This window comes from Lepidochelys olivacea, assembly GCF_965140295.1.
Source record: "Lepidochelys olivacea isolate rLepOli2 genome assembly, chromosome: 19".
Lineage (NCBI taxonomy): Eukaryota > Metazoa > Chordata > Testudines > Cheloniidae > Lepidochelys > Lepidochelys olivacea.
Window position 1 is genome coordinate 11504829 of NC_140429.1, and position 27904 is coordinate 11532732.

General features: G+C 50.3%; 1 protein-coding gene across 1 annotated transcript; it reads right to left on the bottom strand.

The window, feature by feature from the left end:
* On the bottom strand, positions 1–27904 carry OPRD1 (opioid receptor delta 1; the record flags this gene model as incomplete). The annotated part of the gene is made up of 3 exons (XM_084609760.1): positions 1–572; positions 4558–4907; positions 27669–27904. 3 exons carry the CDS (start codon positions 27902–27904, stop codon positions 40–42), a joined length of 1119 nt encoding a protein of 372 aa, XP_084465886.1. The 3' UTR covers positions 1–39.

Below are 27904 nucleotides of genomic sequence, written 5' to 3' on the forward strand. Positions count from 1 at the left end.
GCGGCCACGGGAGCCCCGCTGGTGGCTGTCCATGTCTAGTCATGCTGGCTTATTGAGGGCTTCGGAAGGGGTGCAGGTGGAGACGCGCTCCCGGGTGGTGTTTCTCGCTCGGGAGAAGCTGTTTTGCTCGATCCGGGACCGGAAGGGCAGGCAGAACTCCCGGAAGCACCTCTTGAAGTTCTCGTCCAGGAAGGCATAGAGGACAGGGTTGAGGCTGCTGTTGGTGTAACCCAGGGCAATGCAGAAGTGCAAGCTGGCCACCACGTAGGGGTTCTTCTTATCTATGTCCACCAGCGTCCAGACGATGACGAAGATGTGGATGGGCGTCCAGCAGATGATGAAGGCCGCTACCACGACCAGCACCATGCGGGTGATGCGACGCAGATTGCGGTCCTTCTCCTTGGAGCCCGAGAGAAGGCGGACGCTCTTGAGGCGTAGGATCATGAGCCCATAGCAGATGGTGATGACCAGGATGGGCACCATGAAGGCGAAGATGAACACGCAGATCTTGGTCACCGTGTCCCAGTACATGGCGGGATCAGGGAATTGGAGCATGCAGAGCACGATCCCATCTGCAGGGGAGAGAGGGTAAGGGAGAGTGGTGGATAGGTGGGAGAGAGAGCCAGAGCCAGAGGAATACCCCCGTAATCAGCTGCCCCAGGTGTGCATTTACAGCCCCCTCTGCTTATTAAAACGGCATAGGCAAGGAACTCCTAATGTATTCCCGTATTTCTACATCAACATAATTAAATACTCCTAACAGTTTAGCACCAAGGGGGATCACATCTGCAGGATAATTGGAACTGCAGTTGAATTCAACAGGCCTAATTTGCACCAGAGTAGGAGCCTACTTTTGCATACAATAGGCCTTATTTGCATGCTGTCTCCCATTGTATTCAAATGATTAGACTGTCTCAGAGTTGCCACCCCCACAATCCTCCATGCAGCCCACCGGGCACCCTTTTTCAGCAGACAGCTCTGTCTGTGTGCGTGCAGCTTCCAACCTTGGCATCTGTCAGTTTCCAAACAGATCCAGCTAAATTCCTAACATTTGCTCTTGGTTTGATTTAATGCTGGCTAAACAGAGTGCTTCAGAGATGGAGAAAAGGAGTACTTGTGGCACCTTAGAGACTAACAAATTTATTTGAGCATAAGCTTTCGTGAGCTACAGCTCACTTCATCGGATGCATGCAGTGGAAAATACAGTGGGGAGATTTATATATGCAGAGAACATGAAACAATGGGTGTTATCATATACACTGTAATGAGAGTGATCAGGTAAGGTGAGCTATTACCAGCAGGAGAACGGGGGGTCGGGGGGGGAATAACCTTTTGTAGTGATAATCAAGGTGGGCCATTTCCAGCAGTTGACAAGAACGTGTGAGGAACAGTGTGTGTGTGGGGGGGGGGGGAAGAAATAAACATGGGGAAATAGTTTTACTTTGTGTAATGACACATCCACTCCCAGTCTTTATTCAAGCCTAAGTTAATTGTATCCAGTTTGCAAATTAATTCCAGTTCAGCAGGTTTCAGAGTAGCAGCCATGTTAGTCTGTATTTGCAAAAAGAAAAGGAGGACTTGTGGCACCTTAGAGACTAACAAATTTATTTGAGCATAAGCTTTTGTGAGCTACAGCTCACTTCATCAGATGCATTCAGCAGTCTCTTGTTGGAGTCTGTTTTTGAAGTTTTTTTGTTGAAGAATTGCCACTTTTAGGTCTGTGATCAAGTGATCAAAGAGAGTGAAGTGTTCTCCGACTGGATGAGATGGAGAGTTGCCTAGTGGTTAGTGCTGGTGACTTGGTGTGATGCTGTCTACCCAGGTGTCAGCTCAGGACAGGGCTGCAGGCTAATTCACTCATATGCTAATAGAAATCCAAGGAGCGTCAAAAGGTATTGTAATGTAATCAGGCCAGTTCACTTGTGTGTTAGTTTAGTTCAAAGGAACTGTTAATAGTATTGTCTTCACTTATCTATAACCTGTGGATTACTTCATGTATATCCCTGAAATTACCTAGCTCAAAAGTGTGTTAGTGTTAAGATGAGAAAGTACTTGATCTGTACTAAATTTGTTAGTCTCTAAGGTGCCACAAGTACTCCTTTTCTTTTACTTGATCTGTAACCTTCCTGAAAACTAACAAAGGATCGTTGTTTGCAATTACAACTGGGGCTTTCCAAAACTCTTGCCACTGACACATTTAATGACCGGGAAAAAGTTTTTTAATGAGATCTGGGTACAGAACCAAAGACCCAGATCCAAACCCCTGCTCCAAACTTCAGGGTGGGTCTGGTCTGAGTTTTGGAGTGCTACATTTCACCTATCGGTGCCTCAGTTTCCTCATCCGTAAAATCAGTCTAACACTATTTACCTGTCTCATGCTACACTGTAAGGGATAATGAATGTTTGTAAAGCATACATAGATTGCGGGCTCTTGGGGGCAGGGGTCACCTTTTCGTTTGATGTATGTACAGCACCTTGCACAGTGGGACCTTTATACTGAGTTAGGGCTTCTGGGCCTTGCTGCTGTTCAAATTATAAATGGCTTGAGATTCTTAAACAGAAGCCTCTATGGATGTGTAATGATAAAGCCCTTCCTCTGATCACAAATCCGTTCTTAGAGTCAGCTACTCTGAAAGGCCTCCAGGCCCCATTCAGTTGCGGAGGTTACTGAGACTGCCAGTTGTAACACCGATCCCTGTGATGCAGATGCCTGTGTTCTGAAAATGGGGCCAAGGACTCATTGCAGGGAAGCTGCCAAATGGACACTGATGGCGACATCCCACTACCAACCAGCCTGCTCTAGATCAGAACTAATCACCTTCGCTAAGAGACAGGGCAGGAGAGGAACCACTGGGAGATCGAGGGCATTAAAACAGCCATGTAAGGGAGGTGGGATGGTTTTGGGGGGAACTGAGGCATTCAGTGATCTGCATGGGGGGGGAGTCTGGGGCAAAGCCAAGAATGGAAGCCAGCACTTTTTTGTCCTAGCCCAAAGCCTTAACTGCACCATCCCTCCCCTCTAGCCTGCAGCTCTCTGAAGCTGCATCTACCTGCATGTCTTACACGTATCCTCAGCTAACACGGTATAGACAGCAGCGTGAACAGGGAGACCCTGGTTAGGTGAGTAGAGTACAGACATGCCAGAGCCCTAGGGTGCGTACCCCGAATGGCTTGCTACACGCCCACGCAGCACCTCCTCCAGCTACACTGCTCTTTTCAGCACTAAAAAGGACGGGAGGACTTGTGGCACCTTGGAGACTAACCAATTTATTAGAGCATGAGCTTTCGTGAGCTACAGCTCACTTCATCGGATGCTTTCAGTGGAAAATGCATTCAGTGGGGAGATTTTATATACGCAGAGAACATGAAACAATGGGTGTTACCAGACACACTGTAACCAGAAAGAAAAGGAGGACTTGTGGCACCTTAGAGACTAACCAATTTATTAGAGCATGAGCTTTCGTGAGCTACAGCTCACTTCCTCAGATGCATATCGTGGAAACTGCAGCAGACTTTATATATACACAGAGAATATGAAACAATACCTCCTCCCACCCCACTGTCCTGCTGGTAATAGCTTATCTAAAGTGATTTCCAGCACAAATCCAGGTTTTCTCACCCTCCACCCCCCCCCACAAATTCACTCTCCTGCTGGTGTGCTGGTGACCTGAGTAACCAGAGTGATCAGGAAAGGTGAGCTATTACCAGGAGAAGAGCGGGGGGGGGGGGGGGGGGGGAGGCAGAGGGGGAGGGGATGGGGGTGTCCTTTTGTAGTGATAATCAAGGTGGGCCATTTCCAGCAGTTGACAAGAACAGTAGGAGGGGAAATAAACAAGGGGAAACAGTTTTACTTATGGAGTATAGTGTCCGATTGCCTCCCTGCAGCCGGCGTCTTTCCCCACCACAGGGAAAAGGCTCTGGGAGCTCCGGGTTGCTGGAGTCTTTCGCCACTGCCTCTCCCCGGCCAGAGCCTTCTACTGCTGCGTTATAGCTACACCCCGCAGCCTCTTTCTCACTGGGGTGCAGAGCCGCCACAAGTGTAGATGAGGCCTGAGACTCAGTCAGGGGTGAAAGTAACTTAAAGGGCTTACTGGTACTCAGGAGTCCTGAGCAGCGGAGCATGGCCTCAACCAGAAGAGGTGTGGCCAGGCCCTTTAAATCAAATTTTAAAGGTCCCAGGGCTCTGGCTGCAGCTGGGAGCCCCGGGGCCTTTAAATCACCCCCAGAGCTACCAGCTGCAGAGGCGGCTGGGAGCCCCGGGCCCTTTAAAGCGCCCTCCAAGCCCCGCTGCCAGAGCCCCTGGGGTAGCAGTGGCAGGGCTCCAGCGGCGTTTTAAAGAGCCTGGGGCTCCGGCCACTGCGGGGAGCCCTGGGGCCCTTTAAAGAGCCAGCCTGGGGAACCCGGTCCGGTCCAGCAAGGCATACTGGCTCTTGCCGGTATGCCGTACCGGCTTACTTTGACCTCGGTGTCAGTCCTCCTGTTACAGGAGGGTTGATTGGCGCTGGCATACGCTCCAGTCAATGGATCGCAGGGCCAGAAAGGGCCATGTTCACTTGCCTTTTGACTTGGTCACAGCCAAGATCATGATGGGCACGCCAATCACAGAGGAGAGGACCCAGATGCAGACGTTGATGATCTTGGCTTTGGCTGGGGTGCGGAAGTCCAGAGCCTTGACTGGGTGGCACACGGCAATGTAGCGATCCACGCTCATCATGGTCAGCGTGAAGATGCTGGTGAACATGTTGTAGTAGTCGATGGAGAGGACCACCTTGCAGAGCAGCTCCCCGAAGGGCCAGGTCTCCATCAGGTATTTGGCACTCTGGAAGGGCAGTGTGCTCGTCGCCAGGGCGTCTGCAAGGGCCAGGTTGAAGATGTAAATGTTGGTGGCCGTTTTCATCTTGGTGTATCTGAGGGCACAAAGTGAAGGACAGATGTTAAAGTGCATCAGAGTTTTATTCAGTGTCAAGGGGAGATGGGTGCTGGGTGGAGACTAACTAAGGCCCAGACCCTCAAAGGTATTTAGGTATTGAAACCAATGGGATTAAGACCCCTAAATACCGTTGAGCGCAGGTACAACTTTCTTCTTTCCAGATGGCTGCTCCACCCCCAACTCTGCCCCAAGGTCCTGCCTCCACTCCGCCCCTTGCCTCAAGGCCCCACCCTTGCTCCGCCTCTTCCTGCCCCCACTCCGCCCCCTCCCCTGAGCATGCCCCACCCTCGCTCCGCCTCTTACCGCTCCTGCTCCCCTTTCTCCCCCCCCATGCCTCCCACCCACCAGGGCTGGAGCTGTGAAATTGACAAGAAAGCTGGCTCACAAGCCAGGCTGCTGCCCGGCCTCCACTCCAAGCCAGGCTGCCACCCAGGCTGCTGCAAACCCTACTGCCCCCTGCCAGGAGCAGGGCAGCCGACTGAACTCCGGGTGTGGCTCTCCCAGCCGGAGGCAAGAAACCCCAGCAGGCCTGGGGATCTGCGTGGAGCTGAGATCCCTGGCTCTCAGTCCTCCACACTTCAGGCGGTGGAACCACTCCTGGTGAGGATGCGTACCACTGACAGACGGACGGTAGCGTGGACATGAGCCACCTCAGTAATTAATGCGAGAAAGTCGCAGCGCTGTGAATGGCCAGTGTAGACAAGAGGTAACATAGGTCGATTTGTCTTTGGAATGTAGACTGTGAAAAAACACCCCCCTGGGTGCAGCAGGTTTCAGCGCTGTAAAGCGCCCGTTTAGACAGTGCACCAGCGCTGGGAGCTGCTCCTGGAGGTGGTGTTTTTAGAGCGCTGGACGAGCTGTCTCCCAGCGCTGCACCGCGACTACACAAGCCACATTAAAGCACTGCTACGGCAGCCAGCGTAGACTAGCCCATAGCCTTAAACACGTGCTTAAGTGGTTTCCTTAAAATTACACCCATGCTTAGGTACTTGGCTGAATTGGGGCTCTAATTAGGAAAAGAGTAGAATAAAGTTCAGACCCTGCCGAGGTTCTAATCCCATTAGCTGAACAAGGAGGTAGTAATCATTTCTGTAGCTAGATTGGAGAGAAAACCTATTGCTTTGAGAATTCAAAGGAAGATGAGGTAATAAGGCATGAAAAGTCTTTCAGACAAGGCCTCGTTTCAAATTAAACCAATTTAATCTATCTCTGCAGCTAGAGAAGCAGTTAGGCAACCTTCTTCATATGGCTGGCTGCTTTTCTTTCTTTCTTTCTTTCTTTCTTTCTTTCTTTCTTTCTTTCTTTCTTTCTTTCTTTCTTTCTTTCTTTCTTTCCACTCAGTTTTGTTTTCTACCAGGTTGCTTGCAGAAATCCATTCAGCTACCTAAGGGAACTAGCGTGCTGAAATATCATGATTAATAATATTTCTTTGAATTGTAGCTTTTTTCCCCTCAGCTTCCCCAAAGACTTTACAAACTTTATATAATGGAGCCCAGAACAACATGATTATTAGAACCATTTTAGAGCAGGTAAATGGAGGCATTCAGGGACACATTTCCAGAAGAGCTCTGGGCCAGGTTTTCCCTGTGTATAGCAGCTCCTACTGTGACACTTACAGCTAGCTTTTCAGAAGTGCTCAGCACTCAATGTGCACCTGACATGCTGATATCTTTTGACTATCTGTCTGCTTATTGAGATGCCAGAATAATTTAGCTGCTTATTTCAAACCACTGTTCAGGATGTCTAAAATCTGGGTATTTATTTAGATGCCTAAATGGGAGCTGAGCTCTTCTGAAAATCTGGCCCAAGAGATTAAGCAGTTTATACAAAATCAATACAGCCAATGGCTAGCAGGTCCTGGAAAAGAGCTCAAGAGTTTTGCCTTCTCACTGTATTCTGCACTAACCATTAAGACGCTCCTTCCTGTTTGCAGAATGTTTCAATGCATATTAAACATGTAGAAACAAATGCAATTAGCTATTTTCATAAAGGCACTAGGAATGAGGTCCTGGGTCCCTCATGAAACATTGAGAATGTTCAGAACATGAATTAAATTAATTTTTTTCCTTTTGCCCTTTAAATGATGGGATCCCACCCTCAGAAGGTCTAAAAGGCCGCATTCCTGCATGAGTCAAAATCTAGAACCCTGAATATTCTAAAGGGTTCCAAGGTCTTCAGGGTTCTGAACTGTGGAATCTATGAAGCTCCCAGCATTCATAAAGATCTACGGGCATAGCCCCAGTCTGGTCTTGGCCAAGTGTTCTTGACTTTGGAATTCGCTTCCCCAGTTGGTTGGAGTGCTGCGGAGTCTGTCCACCACAGGGGCATGCTGCAAACCAGACCTGCTTGAAGTGGAGAAGAGGTGTGATCGGTGTTCGGTTCTGATGACTGCCCAGGAAGGGGGTCATCACAGCCTTGGGAGGTGTTGTGGTCAGTCATGAGCCGGACCATGAAAATTGAGTTTTATGGACAGGTAGGCACCAGAGGCTTAGGCAGGGTCTGCTGTGTATGTTATGCTGCATGATTTGTCCTGGCACCTGAGAACCAGGTGGTCCAGGGTAGTAGGAGTGGAATGAAAGGCACAGTACGTGGTAGCATCTTGCCCTTCCTGCTTCAAAGTAACAATGGGTCTCCTGCCTTTTCTGATTAGTGATGTGCACCACAGCCTAGGGACTGACTGGCGGCCAGGCCCCGTCATGTGGTGCAGGTCTGGTATCTGGGTACCCTCCTGCTGCAAAGACACACCAGAAGGAAGTAACTCCCTACACACTCTTCCCTAGTGAACTTGACCTTGTGGCTGGCCCAAGCCTGGAGTGCAAGAGTTGGCCCGTGATCCTGACCCCTTTTCAATGGAGTCAGCCACAATCTTAGCCCTTACTCTCCCTGAATGCAAGTGTGATCACCCTCTGGGTGGGAGCAGGATTTGAACCCAGTACCATTCACAATAAAAGCATGGCCCCTCTGCTTTGTGAGCTACAGAAGTAACTCAGTAAGCTGGTTGCAGTAGTAGGTTGTTATATGGACCAACCCTAGAGATGGACATGGCACCCACTGTGCCAGTGTGTTACACATGGAGGGCATCAGCAACCCCTTAAATGAGTGGCAGAGCTCATGCTCTAGCCTTTGCTCCCCTACAGCCTCCAGGGGAATTCTGGGTGAGTCAGCTGGGAACGCCCACCACACTGTGCCAGCCCCGTCCCACCAACACGCAGCCCAACCCTCATCTGCAGAACCCCTGGAGCTCCCCCGCTCCCCATGCAATTCCAACCATGCCCTCCAGTCTTGACCTACAGCCCCCACCCAGCTATCCCAGATCTGGGCTTCCTGCACATAGAGCTCAGCCCTGCCCTGCAGCACCCTCTGCTTTTCCAGTCTGACGTGGCCAGTTGCTGGCAGCCACGATCTATCCCTAACTGGGCACTTTATCGGGAGCTCTGTGGATTTAGTTAGTGTAAAATCTATTGCTCAGCGAGCACGTTGCTGACTGCAGCATTGCGTTAGCCGCATGCTGAAAGAGAAGAGGCTGCGTTCCCTCCAATATTCATGGCTTGGAAATCCTCTCACAGTCCCCGGGCGCAGCTTCGGCGCTTAGCAGGAGTTTATGGCGCTGCCTGCGACTGCTAAACACCAGAGATCCCTGCAGACGCTCTTCCTGAGGAGATTAAGTGTCATTTAGGTTTTGATCTATGGTTGGCTGAGCATGCGGGCAGAGCAAAAGAAACCTTTCCTTGGCTAAATGCCAGCCACAGGCCTCTGGTCATGGAGAAATTATTATTCCAAGATGATGGTTCCTTTGTAATGGAAACACACTGTTCTCACACTAAATTGTAACGGGGGGTGGGGGTGGGGAAATGGGCTGTGTAGTCTCTCACCTCGCTCCCCTTTCGTCAGACTCTTTCTGCGGAGGGCTGTAGGTACATTATTGAGCCTCCTTTCTCCAAACAGAAAAAGATCCGCTTGCGTGCTGTGGTGGAGGGGGAGCCCCTACTGTGTTCTCCCCTCGGAAAGTCGTTCCTTAATTCTGAGCGCTCCTCACCCACGTTCAAAGCGCAGAACCCATGTTAACTGGTTAATCTCCACAACGCCCCTGCTGGGCAGGGATGATGATGGTGATTAATAACTAATATTACCAGGGCTGTCCCTACCAATTATGGTGCGCTACACAGCCCGAGCACCATCTGCACCCCCCACGGAGGGTCTGGGCTGCACTCAAGGCCTTTAGGGCCGGGGAGGCAGGATCTGTGGGGGGGCCGCTTTGGGGGGCACCACAGGCCCAGAGCAGCTCAGGGGATTAGCGGGGGCCCGGCGCTGGCAGCAGAACGACCCAACCCCAGCCTGCTCCGCTTCCCCCCATCCCAGCCGTGTTGCTCGGGTTGGGGGTGTTGGGGAAAAGACTGCCCCTCCGCACTCATTTGCAGTGGGAAGCGGAGGGACACGGTTGGGAGCTGGCAGAGTGGAGCGGCTTGGGGCCGGGTTGCTTCGCTTCCCACTGCTGCCTGTGAGTGTGGGGTCGGGCCCGACCCCTGCTGCTGGCGCAGGCCCCCTGGTAATCCTCCGGGCTGCATCCATCACTGGGGGAGAGGCTTGGGGGAAAGAGGTGGAATGGGGGCGGGCCAGGGGCGAAGACTAAGAGGTGGGGCAGAGGGAGTTGTCCCTAGGAATGGCCCAGCCCCTTGCAGTGCGTGCAGCCCGTGGGGGGTAGCCGGGGGATAGGGCTGGCCACCGGAGCTCGTGCTGCCATGTATGCAGCATGCAGCTGCCTAGGGCACCATGAAATTTGGGGCAATTTGGGCCACAGGTGCGTATTCTGCATATGCCTAGGGACGGCCCTGAATATTACTGTCGTGCCTAGAAGCCATAGTCAAGATGAGGGCCCTATTGTGCTCGCCCTTGTGTGTACACTTAATGAGAGAGTCCAAAGGGCTTCTGATCTAAAGAGGCACATCCCAGAGGAAGTGTCATTGGTGTTCGCATCACCTCTGCTTCCCAGCTGGAGAACTCAGGCCTGGGAAGATTAGGCAACTTGCCCAAGGTCACATGGGAAGTCTGGCAGAGCCAGGAGCAGATCCCATGACACAACCTGGAGGTGCTCTTTCCTCTTCTCGAGCAGCCAGTGCTCCCCCTTGCAGGTGGGCCGAACTGCTGAAGTTACACATAGGAGCCATATGACTTGCTCACCGTCCACAGAGGCAGGGCAGCAGAAGAGCCAGGATCAGATCTCAGGCAGACCAAGAGCACAGCCTGCTAATTGGACAACTAGACCACACTGCCACGCTAGCCAACCCTTGAAACAGAGTGGGGGTGGAGGGTGCAAGAACACAAAACACCCTGGTCACCTTACCACCAGGCCCACCACTCCCTTAGTATGGATGGCGAAGTACCTGTGCATAGGGAAAGGAGATTAGATTCCCCAGTGGAGTGGCAGGTAGATTATTCCATTCACTTCACCTTTAACCCTCTCTGTGTCCGGTATATGCCCTGAGCTACCATGTGTCCCACCTCCTCTTGATCTGTGCATGACCCCAGGCCATGCAAGTCATTTCATATCTTTAAAAGATAATGGCCTGGCGGGGTACCTGGAAGCAGCAGACTCCCTCTGACAAAATTTGTTAGTCTCTAAGGTGCCACAAGTACTCCTTTCCTCTGACATTGGTAAAGTACAAGGACTAAAGGTTGGGTGCCCCATTGTTTTCAAGAGGGGGAAAATGAATGTGACTTTGTTAGGTGGGATAGAAGAAACATGGCTCTTCCTAAGCCTACCGTGGAGTTGCTGTATAGGGAAGAATCACAAAGTAGCCTTCATGTCTATTCAAACCCAAGATGACAAACAGTTAAGGGAGAGATAAAACAGGAGCCTAAACCATCTTCCAGCCAGGAGTCGCTTTCAAGCCAGTGCAAAGCACAACTCTTCAGCAGGCTTCCTCGTTGTGCTGGGCTGACATAAAGCTGGCCTCGCTAATTAAACACAAGTGCAAGCTACAAAGCTAGAACATTAATATCGCTTCTGTCGTCTCATGTACAAACCCATCCTTGCCCCCAGACTGAGAGATGCCTGGTTCTGTGACATTCAATCCCACATGTACCTTCCCCAATTTCACCCAGAGTTACCCCAGCAATGAATTTGGTCCCAAGTGTTCTCATTAACCCTCATGTACTAGGTGTGGAGACAACTAACCCTTTGGTTAAAAAAATATGCAAAGCATTTAAAACAAGGACACGGCCGCACATCCACCCAATTAAAGTGTAGGGGTGAGCCGCAAATCAGACCAAAAGGAGAAACCGCCATGATCAATAGGATAGTCAAAGCACAGAAAAGACTCAAAGCAGGGGCATGGGCCATATTCCTACCCCAGAGGGCTGGATAATCCAGTCAGGGGTTCTCCTCTGATCCCCCAGATGGAAAGCACAACCAGTCTGCATTTATGAGAGGGGCACACATACACTGCTCCAGCTGCTAAACCAGCCGGGCTAACGAGGCAGTGAATCGGCAGTGGATTGAAGTGTGAGAATGAAACAGACTTTAGGCCTGGGAAAAAGGGAACAGAAAGGCTGCAGAATCCCACAGGAAGGAGGAAAGCAAACCAGTGGATGTTTTGTCACCATTAAAGCCTCAGGCTTGCCCAGAGACAGGGAAAAAGCTAAGCGTCCCCCCCAGAAGTGGTCCCTCCTGGTTAGAGTGAAAGGTTAGCGGCAAAGTGGGAGGAAGGATTCTTGCATGGCTTGTGCCTGTTCTTACAGGTAAATAACGAAAGGGCTTCAGGTGAGCCCACCCCAGAATGGCAGTTCTAAAAGTTACCTTTGGTCTAAAATGCAGTGACTTAAAAACTAGCAGGGCCTGGTTCTGGCCACCTCTGCCCTGAGTGGCCGTTTACCCCTGTGCAACGTTGGGGTAAAATGCTAGCACCCTGAGTGCGAAAGAAAGAGATCCAGCTGAGGATCTGTCCCACTTCGCTCAGCTCTGCTCTCTCGCACGCCAATGTCAATCAGGGGTAAGTCCAAGGAAGCCACTGGCTCTGCACTGGTCAGGCTAGGGTTACCAAGAGCATTATGGGATGGCACCATGGTCCACCCTTCCCTTGCTTGCTGGTGTGTGAGTGGGAGTACTCCCTTTTCCCGCAGGATATGCTGTGCTGCAGTGGACTAAAGCAGCAAGTTCCCACCTTGTTGTCTGGCGAGTAAAGCATTTGTCTTTGTTGATCTAAGCAAGCTCTTTACAAAGCTAGTGCACATGAGGGCAGAGGTTTGGCTTTGCTTTGTTTCCTCTCTTTGCACCGTGTGGAGGGTACAGCGCTTCTTTCCCAGTAGCTGATGCGGGTCAACTCCTAGGCAACACCGTTGGGGCGCTGTTTATTCTGGAGGCAGGGAGGGCTGGTGGATAGAGCGCTGGGGTGGGACTCAGGAGGCGTGGCTGTGTTAGTGGGAAAAGCGCTAGATAAGAGCCAGGTAGGCTGGTTATTTTGAAAATCGGGCTCCAGCTGTGAGTGCCCAGCCCTTGAGAATCTGGCCCCATGTGACCTCCCCCAGGGTCACACAGACAATCTGAGGGAGAGATGGAAACTGAAGCTAGAATCAACAAAGACTATCCTGTCTCTCTAGCCATGCCAACAGTGGGCGGTCAGGAACATTTTTGATCTAGGACACCAGGGCAAACTTCTATCTGTATCTAGGTACCACATGAATCCAGACAAGTTGAAAGCTGCTGTTTACACATTCCCAAGGTGTTTGGAGATGCCTATAAACACCTGTCTTAGTTTCCTCTATCTATGTGTTAATTATTGTTTCTTGTTCAGCGTTATTTAGCTCATTACCTGGCGATCAATGTAACTCTGCAAATTGCAAGCACCTTCATAGAATCATAGAATCATAGAATATCAGGGTTGGAAGGGACCCCTGAAGGTCATCTAGTCCAACCCCCTGCTCAAAGCAGGACCAATTCCCAGTTAAATCATCCCAGCCAGGGCTTTGTCAAGCCTGACCTTAAAAACCTCTAAGGAAGGAGATTCTACCACCTCCCTAGGTAACGCATTCCAGTGTTTCACCACCCTCTTAGTGAAAAAGTTTTTCCTAATATCCAATCTAAACCTCCCCCACTGCAACTTGAGACCATTACTCCTCGTTCTGTCATCTGCTACCATTGAGAACAGTCTAGAGCCATCCTCTTTGGAACCCCCTTTCAGGTAGTTGAAAGCAGCTATCAAATCCCCCCTCATTCTTCTCTTCTGCAGGCTAAACAATCCCAGCTCCCTCAGCCTCTCCTCATAACTCATGTGTTCCAGTCCCCTAATCATTTTTGTTGCCCTTCGCTGGACTCTCTCCAATTTATCCACATCCTTCTTGAAGTGTGGGGCCCAAAACTGGACACAGTACTCCAGATGAGGCCTCACCAATGTCGAATAGAGGGGAACGATCACGTCCCTCGATCTGCTCGCTATGCCCCTACTTATACATCCCAAAATGCCACTGGCCTTCTTGGCAACAAGGGCACACTGCTGACTCATATCCAGCTTCTCGTCCACTGTCACCCCTAGGTCCTTTTCCGCAGAACTGCTGCCTAGCCATTCGGTCCCTAGTCTGTAGCTGTGCATTGGGTTCTTCCGTCCTAAGTGCAGGACCCTGCACTTATCCTTATTGAACCTCATCAGATTTCTTTTGGCCCAATCCTCCAATTTGTCTAGGTCCTTCTGTATCCTATCCCTCCCCTCCAGCGTATCTACCACTCCTCCCAGTTTAGTATCATCCGCAAATTTGCTGAGAGTGCAATCCACACCATCCTCCAGATCATTTATGAAGATATTGAACAAAACCGGCCCCAGGACCGACCCTTGGGGTACTCCACTTGATACCGGCTGCCAACTAGACATGGAGCCATTGATCACTACCCGTTGAGCCCGACAATCTAGCCAGCTTTCTACCCACCTTGTAGTGCATCCATCCAGCCCATACTTCCTTAACTTGCTGACAAGAATACTGTGGGAGACCGTGTCAAAAGCTTTGCTAAAGTCAAGAAACAATACATCCACTGCTTTCCCTTCATCCACAGAACCAGTAATCTCATCATAGAAGGCGATTAGATTAGTCAGGCATGGCCTTCCCTTGTGTTCCATGCTGGCTGTTCCTGATCACTTTCCTCTCATGCAAGTGCTTCAAGATTGATTCTTTGAGAATCAACCTTGCAAAACACTCGAGGCCAAACTCAGCTCTGGTGTAAGCAGGTCCAACAGAGCCCCGCCCAATTATACCAGCAGCAAAACTGTCCCCGCGGGAAGGGAGCATAGATAGGCACTTATGCCTTCTGCATGTGCAGGTGGGAGCTGTGGGCATGTTTGACTGCAGCACCCCGCTCCAAAACTTTCATGGGTTGTTGAACTTAAATGCCAGGACGGTGGCAAAACTGGTCTTATGAATATGCACAGCTAGGTACATGGATTTTCATACATTATCTGGGAGCAAATCCTGCCATGGCCTGCCCGGCTCTATCCAGACAGCCACACAGTAGTTCCATTCAAGGCAGGGGGAGCCAAGATTTTGGGGGGTTCACACCCCCTGTGTGGTGCCGAGTTTCACACCATCACATGGGGAGGGATCAAGTGGAGGTGAGGCCTGGGCCAGGCTGGAGGAGCGGCTGTTCTATAGATTCTCCCACCCTCCCCCTGCAGAAGAGCTGGGTTTGGGTCATAGCAGCGACTTCATGGCTGTACAGCTCTGTGGTCTCTGGAAAGCGCAGGATTCTGTGCGTCTCCCCAGGGTCCAGGCCGTCCATATGGGCCAGGTGCAGGGGAGTGGATTCGCCTCCTTCATGATTGCTGCTTCCTTTGGGGTCAATGCTTTTCTACCAGGCATGCCCAGTGGCATCTCCCGTACCTGCACTAACTGGCCTGTCTGACTCCCCCGTGACTTTGGGGACCATGAGCCCACTGAGGCTGTGTTCAAGGAGCCCTTTGGCCAGTCCTGCAGCACAATCACTGGGTGAGAGACTTAAACGGCTTAGCTGACTCCCTCAGAACAGCAGCCCCTGTCGCAAGACGACAAGCACGTTCTCTCAACGTTCTCTTTGCCACCAGGGATTTAAAGCTGGTGAACTGGCTTAGCTGGTGAACTGGCTTAGTCACTTGTCAGACTCAAAGCCCCCACCCAATGACAGAAGACGGTCTGCAGCGAAGGCCGTGGGACCACCCACAAGGAGAAGTTTTCATGACGTGGAGGAGGATGTGAAGCCTTGATTATTGCTGGGGTGAAACAAGAATGGGGTGAACAAGGAGGTTTTAGGGAAATAATTTCAGGCTGACCCACTGCGTTCTCTGAAAATCACAGTCAGATTCACAAGGATGCTGATTCTCATCCCCAGAATATGCTAAACCCGAGACTCTGTGCACACTGCGACCTGGGAATCGTGGTAGGGGAAGGAGCGTGGGTAGCTAATACAGACATGGCCTGACTTTCAAAGGAGCCGAGCACCTGCAGCTCCCATTGACTTCCATGGCTTGCCGAGTATCTTTGCAAACTGGGCCATTAGTGTCCTCACCAGTATTTAAAGCCTCTTGTCAGAGCGCCCTGCTTAAGGGGAGGCAGGATTTGAACGTGGGTTTGCACATAGTTTGGCTGCAGTGCGGACGTGGTGTTCCAGGGTTTTCAGCAGGTCTGGGTTGGTCAGCACTTCCAGGATGCACAGCCCAGCCGTGGCCCTGTTAGTCCTAGCACAGAGGTCACTGCCAAACTAGGAGTGAAAGGCAGAAGTGGTTTGCAGGCTTTACACATTACAAATAAACACGCTCGGGGCTTCTTGTAAGCCCGGGCTCCGCAGACACACACGGTTTTTGAATTCACAGGCAAGTGTTCAGGTAAAGGCAAACTCTGGGCCGAGCAACTGGTCTGTTCCCTTCTGAGCCTGCTCCCGCTCCAATTAGAGGCAACCAGAACTTTGCTTCTGCTGGGAGCTGGATGGAGCCCTAGGGATGTCTTTGGGGCGGGGGGTGGGAGTGAGGGGGGCAGAATGAATTCTCCCCCAAAGGCTGCGGAGGAGCAGTGGAGTCAGATGTCCCTGCTGCGTCCATGTCCCTATTGCACAGGGGGAATGCTGATGGACGGGTGAGTTGCCTTGCACCAGCCTCCCTCTGTAGTGTTGGGGTGCAGAATTTGCTCCCCAGTGCTAGCCGCAGTGGCTCACAAGAGTTCTACCAGGGAGAGTGTGTCTTCACCACATGGTTCTAGACTCAGAGCTGCTTCCTTAGCCGTGGGATACAATGGACTTAATAATCAAGGGGCCAGATTCTCAGCTGCTGTAAATCAGCATATGTCTGTTGAAGTCAATAGATCAGCCCTGATTTACACTGGCTGGGGATCTGTCTTAGCCAGGATCACGCTGGGCTTCTAGCCCATTACTCTTTTGTTTTTCTGCAGCCCCATAAAATCCAGCTTTATGATCTTGTCCCTTTCCCTAATTAGCTTATAAATGTCAATTCTCTAGTTCATAAGAGAAAATAAGATTGGACTGATCCTGGTTTCCAGCCACTGAGAATCCCTTCCCCTTGCTTAATGATTTCAGCTGCTAAGAGGTTTAATGGACTTTGGCACTGCTCTTGAACCGTTTATCGTAATGAAGCGATACTGACGCGATTATTTCCCATGCGCACCCGCGCCGGGATGGAGAGCTGGACGCTGAAGGGCAAGGAGGAGACACTCTCCTTCCCACACAATTGCCTAATGAGGAGAGGGGGTTCCATGCGTTGGAAGAGCCAGGTTGGAAGGGAACCCCAGCACAGCTGGTATCTCTAGTTCTCCAGCTAAGGTCCCACCAGAGCATGAGTTTCAGATTTGATCTTATACCTGACACAGCCCTGCAACATCCTGTGAAATTATTACTAGGAGAATTACGGTAGCTTCTACAGGCCCTGATGAAAATCTCTGCTCATTTGTGCTGGGCACAGTCTGTACGTGTCGTAAGAGACAGCGTCCTGGCCTCAAAGAGCTTGCAGTCCAAATAGACCTGGCAGACAAAGGATAGGAGAGGGGAAGTATTCTTATACCCATTTTACAGATGGGAAACTGAGGCACAAGGAGATGATGTATCAGAAAATGAGGTGCGGCAGGTCAGGCCTAGTGATTGGAACAATGGCAGTCGGTCCTAGGGGTCAGAGCTAAGACTCAGAGCTGGAAACAGGAGTCAAGAGCAGGCTGAGACCTGTGGATTCTGTCCCCACTACCAGGGAGAGGAGCGTTCCAAGTCATGAAGTGACATGTGGCAGACTGAGCTGCTCTTTTCTCCTGCGAGGCTTATATACCTGCCCTGAGAGTCACCAGACCAGCTCCTGGCTTGTGGATTGGCTGGAGCATAGCACAGGACTGATTCAGCACCACGGGGTGGCTTAATCAGGTGCTAGTTCAAGGATGACATATCACCACACGTGAAGTAACCTGTCCAGGGATGGAGTTTGCGGCACAGTCAGGAACTGAACCTGGATTTATTGATCTCTGGTACCAGTCGGGCCCCTTATCCCTGTTGTACCAATAGGGAGCTGAGTCCTGTCTACACGACGCTCATCTCTATGGTATCTGAGCCCCTCCAATGGCTATGTTCTCTTTCTCCCCCTTCCTTGACACCAAGAAGCAGGCTCAGGGTTTGTTTGGTTATGGACTGAGGGCACTCATCTGGGTTAAGAGGGTAGGTTTTTCGCTTGGCTGTGGATGGGGTGGGACTAACTGCGTCCTTCTACTCTGCGTCTGTTCTACGGTCATCTCCAGTTCAGTGTTGCTGTAGCCGTGTTGATCCCAAGATATTAGAGAGACACAAGCTCTGTGGAGCTCAGAAGCTCGTCTCTTTCACCAACAGAAGTTGGTCCAACAAAAGATAGTCCCTCCTGCACCTTGTCTCTCTAATCTCCAGTTTAGTTCACTCTCCTGCCGGAGGTTGTCCCTGGACTCCCTGCTGAAGGGAGGTTTCTCTGAACAGAAGTTCTGGAGGTGAGGCTGCCCTCCACCAACACATCTCTGAGGCTACGTCTACACTTAAACCACTAGAGCAGCGGTAGGGCTTCAGGGTAGACACTCACTACTGCAGTGGCCCCCAAACTGTGGGGCGCGCCCCAAAGGAAGGTTCAGGGGGGCATGTGGTGGGGCCTGGGCCAGCCCCCACAGGGGGCGTGGAGTGAGCGCCATGCTTCCAGCCCAGCTCCACTCCCAACCCCATTCAGCCCCCAAGCCTGCTCCGCCTCCAGGCCAGATCCGCCCCTAGCTGCATCTCCGCTCTGACCCCAGCCCAGCTCTGCCTCTAGGCCCAGTTCTACCCCCCGCTCTACCTTGTTCTGCCCAAGCTCCGCTCCTGAAACCTTTTCTAAACAGTTAGTTGGAGGCGTTACAAACCCTCGAACGCCCGGATGGGGTTAAAAGAGAAACACTGCCAGGAACTTCACTGCGGATCTGAGAATTCCACCTCTACAACACACACGTTCTCTTAGCAAATTGGGCATCAGGCACTCGTAGAGGAAACACATGGCTCCTGCAGGAGTGGAAGTCGCCAAGATTAATTTTCTGCCATTATATCAGACAGTGCCATTACGTGCTGGGCATTCGCAGGGGCAGTTATGCTGCTGCCGGGTTCTTTCAAGGGGTATTTTAAAGATCTGACGTCAGGACAACGGTCATGGCAAAACCGCAGAACGAAAAAGGCCAAGGGTGCTCCCGTTAGAATTGACTGATTTGGCTAGAAGCCCATGGGCACGTGTCACACAGCTCCAGCTTCCCCCTGTGCATTTCTCTGATCTTGGGCAAGAATCACTTATCAAAGGACCTTTTGGGCTCCACTTTCGAATGAGGGCCCCTGGATTCTGCACTTGGCAGAGATGTTCCTTTCCTCTGTGCGATCCACTTTGGGCAAGATCCCTGGGTCAGTTCTAGTGGCAGAGGGCAACAGCTCAGTGGGAGCTTTGTACCCCAGGTTGACCCAGTGCCTTTTGGACCCCTCAGGCTGCATGGCTGCCTCCCCACCCTTGCAGCTCTGCTCACTAGCCCAGGGTGGGAGGGATCTGCCAGGGACCTGCTGACCACCCTACAAATCCCCAGCCTGGGACTCTACCGCCACCAGTGGCACTAGACAGGAGTTGTCGTTGTGCTGCGGAGATGCCAGGACTAAGGTGCTCCATCCCCTGCGAGGGTACGTAAACGAGGAGAGCCCTTGTACTCTGTCCCCCCTGCTGGGGCAGCCAGGCCTAGGATCCCAGCACAGTCCTGCCCCCTGGATTTAAGGACTGGGAGGAAGAGGGTGGGGGTGAGGAGGAGGTGGGTGCCAGGCCCCTCCCGCAGCGGCCTCACCTGGGCTGAGACAGGGACAGTGGTTCTGGGAGAGCAACCAAGGCACAAGCCTTAGTGACTCTTGCTACATTCTCTCACATGGTCCAGCATGTGCCCTGGCCTCCTTCCTGTCATTGGCTTATCTCTGCTGGCCAGCCTGGGCCTAGGTCCTGGCCTCCCTGCTTCCTGAGCTTCGTGCATCTGTGAAAAAGGCGGGAGGGGCTCTTTTCACCTTCCTGCTGCCCTTCTTCCTGCCCCCCGCCCCCCCCACTCGTCTGCACAGGCCTGCAGGATCGTCCCCCAGCCCCCCTTAGTCAGCTTTGAAGTGAGCTTTGAATGTGAATGGCATGCTGGGCGCAGTTTTAGCACCCTATCCTGCATGGATGCGTGGCATTCCCTTTGAAATCAACAGGCGAGTCCCAGGTACAGCATTGGCTCTATCCTGCCCTCAGCTCCCACACTGTAAATCTGGAGTGATGCCCAAGGCTGGATTACCCAGTAGGCAGACTAAGCACGTTCTTAGGGCACCAGCAAAGCAGGGGGCACCAAAAAAATGAGATTTTTTTTTTTGGAAAAACTTTGATATTTCAAAAAAAGCATTGAAGTAGTCATCATGGGAAAAATCAGAACTTTGTTAGACTTCCTTACACTCCACTCCACACTCTTCCCCCGTTTTTCTGTTCTCTTTTTATTACTTATCCCCACCTAAACCGGGGGGGCATCCTACTAACGCAGATCGAAATAATGCGAGGAAATCAGATCCTGTCATTTATAATATTCCTCAACTTGAAAAGCCACACTGGTGAAGAAATGGCAAATCAAATACTGCATTATCTGTGCCAAGTTTGCAAAATAGATTTCTCAAAGTGCAGAGGTCAATCTTATGACAATGCTGCCAACATGTCAGGGCGTTAGCAAGGAATGCAGAAGAAGCTTTTAGAACCGAAGAAATATGCCATATTCACTCCATGTGCTGCACACTCCCTCAGTCTTGTTGGCCGCAGTGCTGCTGATTGTTGTCCGGTGGCAGTGAGTTCTTTGTGTCTCAACAGTCCAGTTACTTTATACATTTTTCTCTGCCTCAACACACTGATGGGCAGTTCTTGAAACATATTTGGGCAATGATCATGTGTTGAACTCTCTTTCTAATACTCGCTGGGAGGCACGTGCAGTGGCAATAAGTGCAATTCTGGAGTCCTACTCGAAGATTGTGGCTGCATTAGAAAGTCCAGCTGAAGACCAATCACAAAAGGGAGAAACTATACGAGAGGCAGAAAACATTGCCAGCAAGATGGAAGAACTAGAGTTTGTATTCATGTTGACCATGTAGAATGAAATTTTACAACACTTTTACCACACAAGTCAAGCTCTCCAAGAAAAAGAATTGGATTCGATAACATGTGCAGACCCCTGTCAATCATTAGCAGACCACTTTGAAGACCTATCAAAAGATATCTTGCCTGATACTAACTACAAAGAAGCCCAGTCCCGCAAGCGAATCAGGAAAAAACAAGCAAATGACAGCAGTGCAACAGAAACAGCATTGAATCCTAGAGACAAATTTTCTCGTATCTACTTACTGTGCTATAATTGGTACACTTGAAGCTCATATGAAGAGAAGAGGTGAAGTGTACAAAGAAGTATCAAGTAGATTTTCTTTTCTAAATGATATGGACTTATCTGACGAACAACATTCACAGGGTTCCCAAAAGCTAGATGACTCATACCCTGTTGACTTGAACATGAAGTACGGCAGTTTGCGCAAAGTTTAATGAATCAGGAAAAATAAAATCCAGTCACATTGATCTTCATGACACAATATTGAAAGAGGGAATACAACGTGTATTTCCAAATGTGGAGACAGCACGACGGATTTGTCTAACATTGATGATGACTAACTGCTCTGCAGAACGCTCTTTTTCTCAGCTGAAAAGAATAAAAAACCCTCAGAAAACAACAATGTGCCAGGACAGGCTTGATTCACTTTCCCTAGTGTGTATAGAAGCAGACATGCTTCGTCGAGTCAGCTTCAATGAACGTATCCAGAATTTTGCAATCAGAAAATCTAGAAAGAAGCTATTTTAATTTCAGCATACATGTAAGTTTTGTGTCATTTCGAAAAATAAAATTTTATTTTACGGTATAGTATTGTTTTTATTTTGAATTACATATGGGGGGGACCATAATCTTTTCAATGCTTAGGGCCTCTAAAGGTCTTAATCCGGCCCTGGTGATGCCATTGATTTAAGTGGAATGTAGCGGGGTGGCTACCCTGCTCCTAAAATAGAAGAGGTTAAAAGCAGCCCTGGAGAGGGCTGTGGCTGGGGATGGCTCATTGGGGAAGCAGCCGCAGCTGGGCCATGCCCCAATCAGGCCACCAGCTGGCCTGTATAAAAAGGCTGTGAGCCAGGGGCCCAGGAGTCTCTCTCCAGGCTGTGTGAGAGCAGGGCCTGGCTGACAGGGTACTGAGGGTGGTGCAGTGCTGGGGAAGGAGCAGGCTGAGTGGGGTGCTCCAGGCTGGCAACTCCCCAGGCTGTAGGGCCTGGTCCAAGGCCCACAGAGGTACTGGGAGGCAGAGGAAGGCAACAGGTCTGAACCCCCTTGCCTATGATGAGTGGCCTTTACACTGCAGTCTGCCCCAGAGAGCGGGGGCTTGGTGATGACTGGCAGTAGCCCAGACTGAGGCAAGGTGAGGATAGGGGGCTAGGGGTCCCCCAGGAAGGGGAGACCCAGAGGCAGAGTGTGGGGGTGCTGCCAGGGGGCAGAACCCAGAGAAAGGGGCACTGGGGTCTGTGAGGGACACAGGGGCCAGAGCTGTGCGGATAACTGGCTTGCAGAGGGCGCTCTGCACTGGAAAGAGCTAATGCCCCAATGACCAGCAGGAGGTGCTGCAGGGGCAAGTCTGCTCCTGTACATGGAGCCACTTCACTTGTGCAACTGAAAGCAGAATATGGCCCAGGGTGGTACAGGGTTGGGTCCATGCTTTTTACTTTTGGGACAGATTCCCAGCCCACGGGGGTCTTTGCATTTGCAGCTGGTTTCAGCACATGGGCTGGGACTGGGGGAGAAAAGGAAGCTGCTCCTCAGAAAAAACGTGTGTGAAATTCGATAAGTGCATTGTGTCGCTCCTCTGTGCAAAGCACTTTCAGAGCCTCGGACTGAAGGTGCTGTAGAATGGGCAATTGGTTATTTCATATGGATTAAATCGATTAGGGTCTCGGACCACTGGTCATTAGCCCACAGCAATAGGCTCCAGATATGACCCTAGACAGATCTTTAAGCTTTAGAGGTCGCGGGTAACAATTAGGTTACTTAATGGGTTAAATCCGAATGGATTTTTAAAGAGCCCTTCTGGACAATTCTTTCCTGATCCAGCTTCAGGTATCTAAAGAGCCAGTAACATGCATCCTTCACAATGACACTGCATGGTTTTGATGTTTTAATTTGCTTGTCGGTATGGGCCTGATGCAAAGCCTGCTGGAGTCAGTGGAAAATCCCCCCCAGACTTTGGATCAGGCCCGGTTTGATCTGCTAGTCACACAGTCTGCCCTCCACGCACCCAGCCAGCTCGTGGGGGTTGCAAAGGTTAAAAACACATGACGGAAGCAGCCTAAAGATTATACAGGCACTGATGCACACCTTTGTGTTATTTTACTTGCTAGGATGCTGCAGAGAACATACTATGATAGCTAATGTTTGAGCAGTTTAACCATACTGTACTTTACCTCAAGAGTCGAGGCTTCATAGTGCTGTACATTCTCCTACTCCAGCCCCCTCAAACTAATCAGTAAAGGTCCAATCTTGTAAAGGCTACTGTCAAAGCCAAAGGGGAGTGTTTCAATTGATTGCAATGAGCTTTGGATCAGACCCAGCCTGCTCCCATTGAAGTCAATGTGAGCTGTGTCAATGATGCAGAATCAGGTCCTAAAAAATCCTTTTCAGGTCTATATCTGAGACAGGGTAGGGAGGGGGGAATCCTGCACTGACCTATTTGATTTCACTACAGAATGAAAACCTCCCTATAAAGGGGCCTGTTTGGATTGCGATTCCCATTGAGTTCAATGGGAGCAGAATTGGGCAGGATGGATCATGCACAGATCATTCAGTTTCTTCCAGCCCTGATGCAGTCTGTGTTTTGTGGGGTAACTTACTTCATGTGAGTCACACCATTTATTTCCTGCACAACCAAAGCCAGGCTGGAACAACCTGGTGTGCTGGTTGCTATGTACCGAATGTGCTGGCAGAGGAAAATTGAAAATAGCGAAAAGTTGGGATTTTGATGAGGTTTATTCAATCTTGCCCTGTTGCGCTAAATTCCTGTGAACTTGCCTTTTGGCGCCGCACGCGAGAGTGTGGTTCTGCTGCCCTGCCAATGGCCAGATTGGGGAATTGGTATATTTCGTGTCTGGGGCTGAAAACCAGAGATTTCACAATAGCCACTTAGGCCACAACAAAGGGAATCATTAACCTCCTGGAACTTGGCAGCTTTCATTCATTGCCATTCATCAGCAGGATGAGCCCTTCAGACAAACGGAGTGGTGGGATGAAAGGGGAGCAAGAGGGTTTCTTTTTCCAACCCACGCTCCAGACAAATCTTTGCTAATTTCTGCAGCTGCGGTGGAAATTGTAAATCAAAGCAATGTAGAATAAAGCTGCCATTTTACAACAGCACACATAATAAACAGTTTATTTAGTTCCTACCTCTGATTGCTACCCATCATTAGCCTCTTATGTGCGTGTTATGATGTTGATAACAACACTTAGACCATTTTTTTCCTTGAGACTCTCAAAGCATGTCACAGACATTGACTGGAGCCGCACAGTGTTCTGTGATGTCGGCACCATTGCCCCATTTTGCAAATGGATAAAAAAGTGGGGCATCCTGGACCTGATTTTCAGAGGTGCCTGAGAATATTCAGCTGCAGGGGGGGCTCAGCACCCGAAAACCAGGCCCTTAGAGTTGAAGGGCAACCCTTTCAAGGACCAGCTTTTCAGATATTTAACTCCTCCCGGGCACCTCTCTGTATCTTTGTGCACCTAAGTACCTTTGAAAATTTGGCCCTCAGTGTCGTAGGGACCTAAGTCCCAATATAGGCTTCGAAGTCCCTTAGGCACTTTTGAAAATTATGCTCTAAGTTACCCGTCGAGGTTATCCAAGACTGAGTCCCAGTCCCAATCAAAGGCCTGGTTATACTGGAGTTGGCGACTGAGCAATGATGACAGGCTTGTAGGTCTTTCACATTGCAACTGAAAAATGCACAGTGAAAGTTTCAAGCGGATGGCTGCCTCTTAAATCTGAGGCAATGTTGCCTCAGGGTCTGAAGATGTGGGTTCTAGTCCCAGTTCTGCCACTGAATCACTGTGTGACCACGGGCAAATAATTTCACCTCTCCATACTTCAGTTTCCCTACCTGTAAAATGGGGATAATACTTACTTTGGTAAAGTGCTTTGAGATCCACAGATGAAAAACCCTATATAAGAGCAAAGTACACAACTCACGACCCGCCAGGTTCTAAATGTGTGAAACTGACTGGAGACGGTGCTGGATTTATCTACTAAAATATACTGAGTTTTCTATAACCTCAGGGCCAGATGCTGCTACCTGAGCCCTGAAGAGTGAGATATTTTCAGTGAGACCAATGGAGTAAGGGCATCAGCATCTGGCCCCAAGTTTGATGATTCTGCATGCCCAGTATCAATAATTTAGAGGCATCACCCAGGAAGTGCTGGTAGGTTTGTGTGGGAGAGAAGTAAATTTGGTACCAGAGGAGTGACAGCCCCAGTGATCCGGTGCAGTGAGGGTTATGGTGAGCAGTGGGGGGTACAGAAAGAACATGGCTTTTGTTTTAAGCACACTGTCTACCATCCTACAGAACAAACAGTTGATGACAGAATTGCTGTCTTGAGTAAAGGAACTTCTAAGCTCCCTATGCCAAGGCAGCGGGATTATTGTCCTTGCCCTTCCAACAGGAGTTAGAAACCTAGAGTGAAGGCATTCATTTTTGTGGCTACAGCCCCTTGTGCTCTTGAGCCAACACAGACTGTTGTAAGAGAATAGACAGGGAGTCAGCATTACGGTGTGGACATCCAGGAGTCCCCAGAACTCCTGATCCTTGTGACAGATCAGGAGTGAGGGTGTGCTATGAGACTGATGGGAAGATGAATGAGAACCGTGAAGAACGTGATCTCAAAAGAGATTCTACAGGCTAAGGGCCAGATCCTCAGGTGGTGTAAACAGGTGTGATTCCACTGAAAGCCACTGCAGATACACCAACAGCAGCTGAGGATCTGGCCCTACATTTCCAGGGCCCAATTTGCTCTGAATTCTAGTGAGCCAGGCTAAGGGCCTGATCCAGAGCTCACTGAAAGCAATGAAAAGACTCCCATTGCCATTGATGGGCTTTGGATCAGGCTCCTACATGGGAAAAGCACAGCTATTCACCTGTTATAGCAAGCAACAGCACGTCTCTATTCAGGTAATATTAGACTGTACCCGAGGCCAGAATCATTAGGCTGAGATCTGCGGTGATCAGAGGGACTGTCCACTGATAAGGAAAATCTCCATTCAGTTATCTGTAGGGTGTTTTAGTCGCTAACTGCAATCTACAGCCAGGGCACTCAGCCTAGCTGTGAGACTCAGTCACTTGAGGAGGATTCTGAAATTCACTGCATGAATTCCCTGCTAACAAAGCTAGGCATTGTATGTTTCATGTGTGTCAAAAATAACAAGGAAAAACACATGGGCACCTTGCTTATTTCCAGGTTGTGCATAGACACACGTGAACGGTGACTCATAGCCTCTAGGCTAACAATGCGTTTATGAGCTCGGGCTGTGTCAGCTTTTCATGGGTGGGAAATAAATATGCCCACTGGTCCAGACCCTCAGCGTAGTTCCATTGACTTCAATGGAGTGACGCTAGTTTACACCAGCTGAGGATTTGAGCCCTCCGCCCTCTCTTCTTAATCACCAGCGAAGCTTTCAACACGCAGATACACCGGACATGGTTCTTATGCAGAGCTCCTTCTGCAACTTTAAGATGTGAGAACAACTGATTTGATCCCATTGACATCTGATGGCACTGATTCGGGAGGGTTGGTTTTTACAGCAGGACATTAGGATTGCACTGACAGTCCGCTAACCTCCAGCCATCACCTTTTCCGAAATGCAGCATGGTCAGCTTTAGACCTTGGGTTGTGAACAGCTTTCAGCACCAACACTGTATGAATCACAGCTAGGAACTAAAGGGACTTGCAGCGTTTGGAACCAGTTACATTAGTGGTTCTGTCTTCTCCCCTTACCTTCCTTCCCCTCCACGGACACACACACTGTCACACGCACAAGTGTTTTTTCATTCGCACACAATACTCTGTTGCTTTACAGACATACACACAGTGCTCCAAAAAAAGAACAGGAGGACTTGTGGCCCCTGAGAGACGAACCAATTTATCTGAGCATAAGCTTTCGTGAGCTACAGCTTAGTCTCTCAGGGGCCACAAGTCCTCCTTTTCTTTTTGCGGACACAGACTAACAGGGCTGCTACTCTGAACACAGTGCTCTGTTACACACACACATACACAAATTGTGGCTTCGCTCTCATATGCAATACTAGTTTTCACATATATCCCACCATACTCCAATATGTAGGTTTTATACATCCACCCACAAATGCTTACACAACATTCTGTACACACACACCCCGCCCCCCCGTTCTGTTCCCACACAAATGCACGCACAACATTTTGTACCCACACAAATGCTCACACAACATTCTGAACACACAGAACATTCTGTACACACACGCTCCCAACATTCTGTACACACAAACACAACATTCTGCTCACACAAACACAACATTCTGTACACACAAACACAACATTCTGCACACACAAACACAACATTCTGTACACACGCTCCCAACATTCTGCTCACACAAACACAACATTCTGCACACACAAACCCAACATTCTGCTCACACAAACCCAACATTCTGCACACACAAACCCAACATTCTGCACACACAAACACAACATTCTGTACACACGCTCCCAACATTCTGCTCACACAAACACAACATTCTGCACACACAAACCCAACATTCTGCTCACACAAACCCAACATTCTGCACACACAAACCCAACATTCTGCACACACAAACACAACATTCTGTACACACGCTCCCAACATTCTGCTCACACAAACACAACATTCTGCTCACACAAACCCAACATTCTGTACACACAAACACAACATTCTGCTCACACACATGCTCACACCCCCCATTCTGCACACAAGCACCCCCCCCCCCCCACACACACACATAATATCCCGTCCCATTACACCTACGCTGGCTTCTGGACAGCCTGCCCCGGCTTGTCACCTAGTGCCCCCCCCCCGGAGCCGTGCAGGTGACCCCCCCCCCACACACCTGGCCCAGGTGGGAGCCCTGCCCGTACCTGACGATGCCGTACATGACCAGGATGTTCCCCAGCAGCCCCACCACGCACACCACGGAGTAGAGGGCGGTGATGGCGATGGCGATGGCGATGGAGGTGGGGTCCTTGGCCGCGGGCAGCCCCGTGTGGTTGAAGCTCTGGTTGGGGCAGGGACCCCAGGGCGAGGCGCGCAGGCGGCTGCCGTTGGAGAAGAATTCGGCGTCGGCTTCAGCCCCGGGCAGTGTGGACAGCTCCAT